At 39.2% G+C, this 9,695-nt stretch overlaps 1 protein-coding gene across 1 annotated transcript in view; it reads right to left on the bottom strand.

The window, feature by feature from the left end:
• The window catches only part of LOC107662686 (mesothelin-like protein), a 12,859-nt gene that overhangs the window by 2,565 nt on the left and 599 nt on the right, over positions 1-9,695 (bottom strand). Inside the window, exons 2-15 of the mRNA XM_016452762.1 lie at positions 9,200-9,412; positions 7,534-7,704; positions 7,317-7,454; positions 6,093-6,142; positions 5,867-5,999; positions 5,703-5,785; positions 4,972-5,098; positions 4,338-4,528; positions 3,905-3,995; positions 3,668-3,803; positions 1,676-1,857; positions 1,443-1,598; positions 560-693; positions 296-429 (exon numbers count right to left, since the gene is read on the bottom strand). Of these exons, the coding sequence (XP_016308248.1) occupies positions 296-429; positions 560-693; positions 1,443-1,598; positions 1,676-1,857; positions 3,668-3,803; positions 3,905-3,995; positions 4,338-4,528; positions 4,972-5,098; positions 5,703-5,785; positions 5,867-5,999; positions 6,093-6,142; positions 7,317-7,454; positions 7,534-7,704; positions 9,200-9,412 (1,939 nt within the window). The remainder of the gene's footprint in view (positions 1-295; positions 430-559; positions 694-1,442; positions 1,599-1,675; positions 1,858-3,667; positions 3,804-3,904; positions 3,996-4,337; positions 4,529-4,971; positions 5,099-5,702; positions 5,786-5,866; positions 6,000-6,092; positions 6,143-7,316; positions 7,455-7,533; positions 7,705-9,199; positions 9,413-9,695) is intronic.

Genomic DNA, 9,695 nt, shown 5'->3' with positions numbered 1-9,695 from the left:
TGCACATCCACATGTCCTTTATGTTGTTTAAAATTGAATTAAAATCAAATACTGCCATACTATTTGTAAAAACTGAAATGTATGGTTCAGATTGCTCAGTTCAAATAGGGATATGAGTTTGCCCTAAACTACTGCACCCAACCAAAATCCAATTGAAAGCTAATTTTTGAGATATCAACTTCAAATTTGGGACACATCTTTAGTTTTATGGCTTTGATTTTCTAGCAGTTTTAGATTTCACACACATTTTCATCACTTCTGCATAAACCCTCTATGAGATGTGTGTGTGTTTTACCGAGGTATGGGCTGATGAGATGGAAGTAAATAGGGCCGTTGCTGCGTTGAGCTCTGAACGAGGAGTTGGCAGTGCTGTACAGAACTGATTTCTGCTCATATGAACACGGGGACAGATCCAGAACTTCTGCATTGCTGCACACGACGAGAGAGAGACATGAATGACTGAATGAATGAATGAAGTGAACTGGTAAATATGTGTGTGTGTGTGTGTGTGTGTGTGTGTGTGTGTGTGTGTGTATGTGTGTGTGTGTGTGTGTCGTGCCTCAGGTCTCTTGCTGTAATGCTCTGAAGTGTTGAGATGTTCAGTGCGCAGATGTTGGAGCCGATGACGTTCAGCTCATTAGTGCCTAAAGTGTGACCGGCCATACTCAGATACCTGAGGATCACCTCCTTACTCTACAACACACACACACACACACACGTTTATTTAGCTCCGCTCTTGACTTCCAACATTTCATATATTATGTTCATTATAATGTCTACAGAATGTCAAACAAAATGATGACAAAATCAATAACATTTATGACAACACTTCACAATAAGCACCCAATAGTTACCATTAGCTCATGTGTTAACGAGCATTAGCTAACAATTAGCAATACATTTGTTACAGTATTTATTCATCTATGATAACAGTAGTTAATAAAAATACAACTGTTCATTGTTCTTGATGTCAGCTCAGGTCCATTAAATAATTTATATGTATGCATTTAGCAGAATGTTGGAATTAACATGAACTAATAAAGAAAAATCATTCCAAAGCATTTAACTTCATCTTAATTATATGTTACCTAATATAGGTTTCTAATATAAACAAATAAAACCTCATCGTAAAGTGTTGCCACATATACTTCGCAAACCATTAGGGCTGCACGATTATGACAAAAATCATAATTGTCGATTATTCCCTTGAAATTGTAATTGCGTGCTTTTCTATAGTATTAAGCCTCAAATGTCAAATATACATCGGATTGGTTTCTTCTTTAAATTATAAAAAAGTAAATATATGTATGGTATTATAATGTTATACTAAAACTAAAACAATGGAAAAAACCCTTAAGATAACATGTAGAAACAAAAAAACATATCCTAACCCTTCTCTCTCTCTCACACACACTTTCGCTCTCTCTCTCTCTCTCACACACCTTGTCTTTGACCCATTCTCCATTGTTTTGGTCCATCAGTGCTGTCAGCGCGTCGATGGTGGTGATGTTCCAGGTCCTGATCTCCTCCACCGTGGCCTGTCGTGAAACAGAGGAGAGCAGCTGCAGCACGCTGTCGGACAGACCGGCGGGATACACCTGAAACACAGTGTTCATCAGCATTACACAGCGACGCTCGGCAGACCACATGCGGCAGAGCTGCACGTCTCGCTCACCTGCTTCAGCTTGCTCAGAATGATTCTCTGGTAATCGTTGTCGTCCACTTTCTCCGTGACCGCCGCCAGGTTATCTCTGAGGACCCTCACGGCCAGACAGGCGTCAAACTGGGCCGCGGTGTAGCCGAAGGGGAACGAGGCGTCTGCGATCGTGGCTTCGGTGATGTTGCCCGCGGTGCAGTCTGACCGACACAAACATCAACACCATCAAACAATCCTGTAACAGCTACACTCCTCTTCATGTCACAGAGTTTCACTGTTACAAGTCAGCTATTATTAGCGGCCAGTTTAGGCTTCCTGGTTTTCCTATTATTATTATTACTCTACTAATAATCAAAAGGAGCTTCATGCTATATTTTCTTATGATTGTCTGAGCTCCATATGCCTTAGCAAGGGTTTATCCACAGTTATTTATATACATAAAATCTCGGATTTTCAAAACCGTTTGCCTGTTAAATGCCAATCAAATACCAAAACTGATAGTGTAGATGGCAGGCTTTATCTTTGCAATGATTTGATGTGTTAAAACCAAACTTGAAACCAATCATCATCTTCATGCTCTTAAAGTATATACCAAATATCAAGCCGGCATAACCTACTGGTCAAAAGTTATATGCAATAATGCATCCATTTCTGATTGGCTCCATCAATCTGCTTGCAGCTATTATTCTTTAAGTATATAATGTAGTATCAATTTAATTACACGTAATATCTTAATTATAAAGTGTACAGCTTGCAGTATATTACAGTATTTTGCAATCGCTAGAACATATTTCTCAATACTTAGGTCACTTTTTCAGAACAGTAGAGAATTATAAGCAGTATAGAGTAGGGGTTGCACCGACTAATCGACTAGTCGACTTCAATGCTCTGCCATGACGCTTTAAGCTTGACGTCGACTAGTCGCTGGTCCTATAGAGGGCGCAACAGGACAAGAAATCTTTGAAGGACTTCCACATTTACGCTCCGTTTCCAAACAGTTCAAATGACAAATAAATGCATACTCTGAAAGCGCTCCACAAGACATGTGTGATTATATTACTGTATGCTCGAAATTGAACGGGAGAATGCACGTTTTAAACAGCTTATTGCACAGGTAAATTAATCGCCGTTCTAATCTAATGCGCTGCTGCACTGTAACGCACACACATAGGCTTCAGACAGTAGCGAGTACATCACGCGCACAGAATCATTCAGCGCGGAAATGTATTGTCAACACTGTTCTGTGATTTCTCAATAAAATAGCTTAGAAACTGAAAAGTTCAAGCATATATTTCTTAACTAAATCCCACAGCTTCACTACTAGTAGACAGACAGGTAGAATTAATTCACACACGCAATCGCTCTCACTAATGCATTCATATGAATGTAATCTTTACTGTGCTACTTTATCTGTATCTGATTTAGAACGAGCAGAAATCTGTGAGAAATATAACGACCCAAAGACAAAAGAACTGATAAAAAGCTGTTATAGGAGCAACAGCCATGCGGGCAGCGCTGTGTCATCTGCCATAGCTGTGCACAAGGTGTTCGAGTCTCAGCTCCAGACTTATTTGTTCATTAATGACGTCATCAGCGACTAGTCGACTTCGACTCGACTTTCATCACATAAAAGTCGATTTAAAAAAATCAGAAGTCGTTCAACCCCTAGTATAGAGTATCATTCTTGTTTTGTAAAGACATTTCACAAAAGAAAACAATGCATAATGCTGCCTGTTGTTAGTGTTTTTTAGGTTGTTGTGTTGTGAGTGATAAAGTGTGTTTGTTTGGTGAAAACCTTTGCTAGTGTTATGTATGAATTAGTTAATTTGAGACATTAATGAAGTGTTTTGGTAGTTTTAGTGCATTTTGAATGTGAAATGAACTTGAAGTTGAAAGATGATTAGAAGTTCTGAAAAAGTGACTTTTAGTATTGAGAAATGTGTCCTAGCGATTGTAAAAAAAACTGTAATATTATCATTCTTATATGTCGTTGTGTGTGTGTTTTTTTACCTGTAGAGCGTCCGATTCGGCTTCGAGCGTCTAACTCCGCGTTGCAGTTTCTAAAGAGTTTCTTTAGTTTCGGCTTCTCCGTGTTTCTCGTCCTCAGAAACGGCATGAACACCTTCATGTACTTCCTCTTCACAGGCTGGAACACACACACACACACACACACACACACACACATAAACAAAGCTGCAGTTCACACACCTGGAACAAATGAGCTCAATAGAGAATAAGCATCTGTACAGCGCTGAAGCGGCTCCAGAAGTCGTCAGTGAAGTACAGCGGCATGAGGTCGAGGCGCTCCAGCGTCTGCTGATCCCAAGCAGAAGAGCTCCTGAAACCCAACACACATCACAACTCTTACTCGTCTGCTCACGATACCTCACTGATTTATACAGCGCTTCACACACAGCAGACAGCCTTACAGGAATAAATGCACCGCTTTACTCTGATTTGAGTTTGCAGTACATTATTTAAGTGTTTGTATGAGACGAATTGTAAAATATCTATTTAATTCATTGTTAGTAACTCTCAGAATAAACCCTTTTCTGATGTTTGTCTTATATTGTGTGCAGTTCGGTGCAGTGACTCTAATGGTCGCAGTGAACTCGAGTTCCTTGAATGACTGAACTATGAATTAAGTGTTTTTTGCATTCAGAAACATGATTTTTCTCACCCATAGACAGTTTCTCCTGAGAGCAGCAGCGATTGCACAGCGCTGATCTGAGCGTCGGACAGATCGTGGCAGTTCTTCAGGCTCTCAATGATGGCTGGATCAGAGTTTTGAATGTAGACGGGGTCGAGTGTGCAGGTCAGGTTACCCAGAACCTCCACGTGATCCTTGCTTAGCCTTTGACCCGAAATACCCTGCAACACACACGCAACATACACACGTTAGAGTTGGGGGTAGGAAGAGAAATGCTGTGTGTGTGTGTGTGTATCAATGTGTGTGTATGTGTGTGTGTGTGTGTGTGTGTGTATGAGTGTGTGTGTTTGTGTGTGTCTGTATCAGTGTGTGTGTATCAGTGTGTCTGCGTGTGTGTGTGTGTGTGTGTGTGAGAGAGTGTGTGTGTGTGTGTGTATGAGTGTGTGTGTTTGTGTGTGTCTGTATCAGTGTGTGTGTATCAGTGTGTCTGCGTGTGTGTGTGTGTGTGTGTGTGAGAGAGTGTGTGTGTGTGTGTGTATGAGTGTGTGTGTTTGTGTGTGTCTGTATCAGTGTGTGTGTATCAGTGTGTCTGCGTGTGTGTGTGTGTGTGTGTGTGAGAGAGAGAGTGTGAGAGTGTAAGTGTGTGTGTCTGTGTACTGCTCACCAGACAGCTCTGTGCATTCTTGAACAAAGTCTTCTGTTTGTCAAGGACGCTGGAAAGAACAGAATAATCTGCTGTACCCACGGCACTGAAATACGAGCGGCAGTTCGTCTCTTCCACCTTCTCATAGCTGAACCACAAACAAACATTAACAAATTACCACAAAAGAACAAACAAACAGATGGGCAAACCAAACAACAGATGACCACAAACAAGAAAATCAAAGAAACACTCTGAAAGAGAGAAGTTAGGAATCAGGAACAAAGCAAAATAGTGAATCATCCATGAATGAAATAAAACGACAATCAGAGGGAACATTTTTATTTTTAATAGTAATTTGTGTACTTCAGTAATAACCATTTCTCATTCCCGTCACTCTTTGTGGAGTCTGTTGTCCAAGAGCACAACATGCACATGTTTCTTTGTAAATATGACAAATATTGGACTACTAAGCAAGTATTTTATCTCAGTGATGGAAATACGGTGAAAGAGTGAAACAGCTGTGAGGTATTCTCTTCTGCTCCGCTGAGATTTGCTACGATAGTGAGTGATACTTGTTTGTTTTCTACCCTGGATAATTGACTTATTTTCCTTTGCAAGTTACTTTAGATAAAATCATAATAAAATATAATAAAAGAATAGCAATAATAAATCATCATAATAGATAATGTTAAAGACATAAACAAATAAATGTAATGTGTCATGTGAATGTTTCAGATGGTGTAGTTACTCACTTGTAGTAAAGCAGCATGTCTGAAGGTAAATCTGTGAAGCGTGGCGAAGCCTCCTCTTTCATGTAGTTGTACATGCACACCAGCTAGAGTGCAACAATTAAAGACTTACTCATTAAAACTCCACAAACGCAGACATAAATACTGAGCAGACATAAGGTGTGTACCTGGCTCTCTTTCAGCTGGACCTTCTGGCGTCCCGGCCGATGTCTGCAGGCTTTCACCAGCTGCTTGACCTTGGGCTCGGCGAGCGTCCGGACCGACGTGCAGGTGAAGCCCTGCAGCAGTGACTCAGACAGCCTGCAGAGGGAGACAAACACGCTTAAAACACCTGCAGACCACTCTTTCACTCACAGTACAGAAATGTGATGAGAAGGTTTCTGAGAAACTTACTCCTCTGTGTCCTTACTGACACTCGCCACGGAGCCAAACAGCATCACGGCCTACAGTACGACAGAAAGAAAATCAGCCTGAGATATACACAACCGAAACAGACTCCTAACCCTCCTTTTGTGTTGGGCTCAAACTGATCCACATTAAACTGCTTGAAACACTGTTTAAGCTATTTATTTCTTCTTGAAATCTTGTGACTTTTTCTTATTCAGGGTCATGAATGTGCACGCAAATTTTCCACCGTATTGGAAAGACTACAAAGGTTTCCCCATGCAATTTGTAAAAAAATCAATCATTTCTCACATATTTTATATTTTTTAGTCTGAGACGAGCTACATTAAGGGTTTTGAGTGGCACTTTACAGTAAGCTCCAATTAGTAAACTTAATACATTTAAATTTAATTGTATTAAAACCTAATACAATTAGTAAACTAATGTGTTGACTAACATTAACAATGAGCGATACATTTGTTACATTACTTTTTCATCTTTGTTCACGTTAGGTCATAAAACTGTTCATTGTAAGTCCATGTTCAGGTCTATTAAATAAATCATATAATTAAACAATAAAGTAACACTTCAGATTAGGGAACACTATTCACAATTAACTAGTTGCTTAGTAGCATGCAAAATACTAGCACACTGGCTGTTTATTAGTTCTTATAAAGCACATATTTATGCCTTTTTCTGCATGATCATATTCTACATCCCTTAATCCACTCAATATCTAAATTTTACAGCTACTTTACTAACTATTAATAAGCAGCAGATTACGAGTTTATTGAGGGGAAACTCTAGTTAGTAGTGAATATGTGTTTCCCTATCTTAAGTGCTACCAATAATATTAACAGATACAACTTTTGATTTTAATAATGTATTAGTAAATGTTGAAATTCACATTCAGTTTAACAAATGCTTTAGAGGTATTTTTCATTGTTAGTTCATGTTAACTAATGTAGCAAACTAATGTAAATGCATTTATTGTGATGTGTTTTCTGTTTTAACATGATTTTTCATAGTGTTGATTTGTTCGTGAATTGCATGGAAATCAATGGAGGTCAGTTTGACCCCAACACCATCGTCGGAACAAGCACAGCGGGGGGCGTTAGGAGCTCTGGGATTTTACATGGTTTTTCCTCCTCCATCATCATCATCATCAAAAAAAAAAAAAAAGAAAACCAGCGGTCATGCGAAATAAAAACAGAAGCGGAGAAATGTCAGCACCTGCTCCTGTTTCCAGAGCTTGAGGTTGATGAGGGTGACGTTCACAGACTCCTGAGGGATCAACAAGAGGCGCGGGATGGAGCCAGCCAATGCATCCGGAACGTTCTCGATGACTTTAGTTTCATCTATGGATGCGATCTGAGGAGGAAGAGGATGAGAGAATCTGAGAGAGGGTTCGAGATGTAGAGGTGATTAAACACATCTGAGCGCTCGGTACCTTCATGACGTAAACCAGCTGCAGGATTTCTGGCGCTGAGAGGATGTTGCTGATGAACGTGGGATTGCTGGATATGGCCAGGAGCTCTGAGGATTCAATGCTGGAGATGGTTTCCGCTGGAACGCCCTTGACGAGCGTCCCGAGAGACAGCAGAGAAGAGCCGGTGTTGATCTGAAAAACACCCCGAAGATCATCGCATCTTTTTCAGTTTAGCGGTTTTATTTTATCTTTCATTAGTATTATAGCTTCTATTAATAATTTGAACTAGTTTTTATATTTTCCATTTTCATTGTAATTTTAGTTAACCCCTTAACTGTCAAGTTTTCTTCAATATATTACTATTAAATCCTAATCTAATCATGACAAACTATATATCGTTGGAAAGATCTAAGACTCCTACATAGATATTTTACCACTGTTTGTTGTTAAAAATTATGTAGGAGCAGTAATAGCTTAATTTATGACAAGAGTGCACCTCAAAACATATACACCATAACAGGAGCTCTGACCTTTGTCACAGAAATTCTATTCGTTTCCATTTTTCCTATCACGTTTTAGTAATCATCATAAATTACATATAATTTGAAATCTTAAAATCTCAAAATTCATCCTGTGAAAACCGTCTTGAAATCGGACATTGCGTTACCATAGATATGGACCTTAAAATCGTTTAGAGGGCTCCTCCCCCTTAGTGTGGGGTGTCATATTACAAAATGTATTATGGTCTTTTGGAATAAAAACTTTTTATAATCTTGACAAAATACATATCGTCGGAAAGGTCTGAGTCTCAAGATTGGTGGTTATTTTGTGATAGGAGTAATACTGAGAGAGAAATTTAGACATCTGTGACAGAAAAATGCATAAAAAAATTCAATTGGTCTTGGATTGCACCTGGTGGCTCTTTGTGGTATAACACCTAAACAAAATTTCATAGTAAACTCAATTTATTTTCAAATTTGGAACACAACTTATTAAAACATATGGCTTTAATTTTATGCCAAATTTGGATTAAAACCTACTTTGTAAAATATTTATTTTATATAAAATGAAATAAAAATAGTACAGTACAATTTCTTTACACTAAATTTAAACTTCTATAACTTTTTTTACTTTCATTTTTTGAAATTCACTGCAATAATCTGCTGATTGTCTTCTTTAAAAAGAGACCAAACTTAGGTCTGTATTCAAAAGCGTTGATTTTGAATTATAACGATTTAAGTTTGAATAGTGCACTTTCAAGTCTATGTTCAAAAAGGGGGGGGGTAACAGTTAAGAGGTTAAACTTTTAGCAATTTTGTTGTGTATAGCGTTTAATACTTAAGCTAAATGAAAATAAGAAATGTTGTCTTCGCAACTAACTGAAATAAAATGTGTTTTATATTTTGTTTTATTTTAGCTGTTGCAGTGTAGTGTACAGCAGAGGTTTTCTGTCCGGTTGAGTTCAGCTCCAACTCTAATCAAACACACCTGAAGCAACTAATCAAGGTCTTTTACAGGCAACTGAACCTTTGCTGCATTCCAAAGGAGATAAATCCACCTCTGAAGGGCTCAAAACTGAGCACTGGGTTTAATGTGTAGGGACTAGTGTGCAGTGCATTGTGCAATCAGTGTAGGGTTCGGTGTAGCATGTAGGGAAAATACAGCTGAAAGTGTTATTTAGACTCACTGGAAAGTCGGACTGAATGAGAGTCTGTATAACTGCGTTAGCTTGGCCCTGATTCCAGCCTTCGACGGCGCTGAGAGTCGACAGCGCGCCCTTGATAACATCAGCGGAGGCGGAGCTTATCTGAGCCTCCGTCAGGCCCACGCTCTGACTGCCGAGCAGCTGGATGGTGGAGGAGGAGAGCGAAGGGAGATTGGTCGCGAGAGCAGACGTGATCTGAAACGAAGATGAAGCAGGTCAAATGAGGTCAACTGATCAATGAATTGATTGATTGATTGATTGATTGATTGATTGATTGATTGATTGATGGACTGACTGACTGGCTGACTGACCGGATTGATTGATTGATTGATTGATTGACTGACGGATGGACGGACTGACTGACTGACTGACTGACTGACCGGATTGATTGATTGACTGATTGATTGATTATTTGACTGACTGACTGACTGACTGACTGACTGACTGACTGACTGACTGATTGATTGATTGATTGATT

This window comes from Sinocyclocheilus anshuiensis, unplaced genomic scaffold (genome assembly GCF_001515605.1).
Source record: "Sinocyclocheilus anshuiensis isolate Anshui unplaced genomic scaffold, SAMN03320099.WGS_v1.1 scaffold687, whole genome shotgun sequence".
NCBI lineage: Eukaryota > Metazoa > Chordata > Actinopteri > Cypriniformes > Cyprinidae > Sinocyclocheilus > Sinocyclocheilus anshuiensis.
The sequence above is the reverse complement of the archived record's forward strand: the minus strand, read 5'-3'. Positions and strand labels throughout refer to the sequence as shown.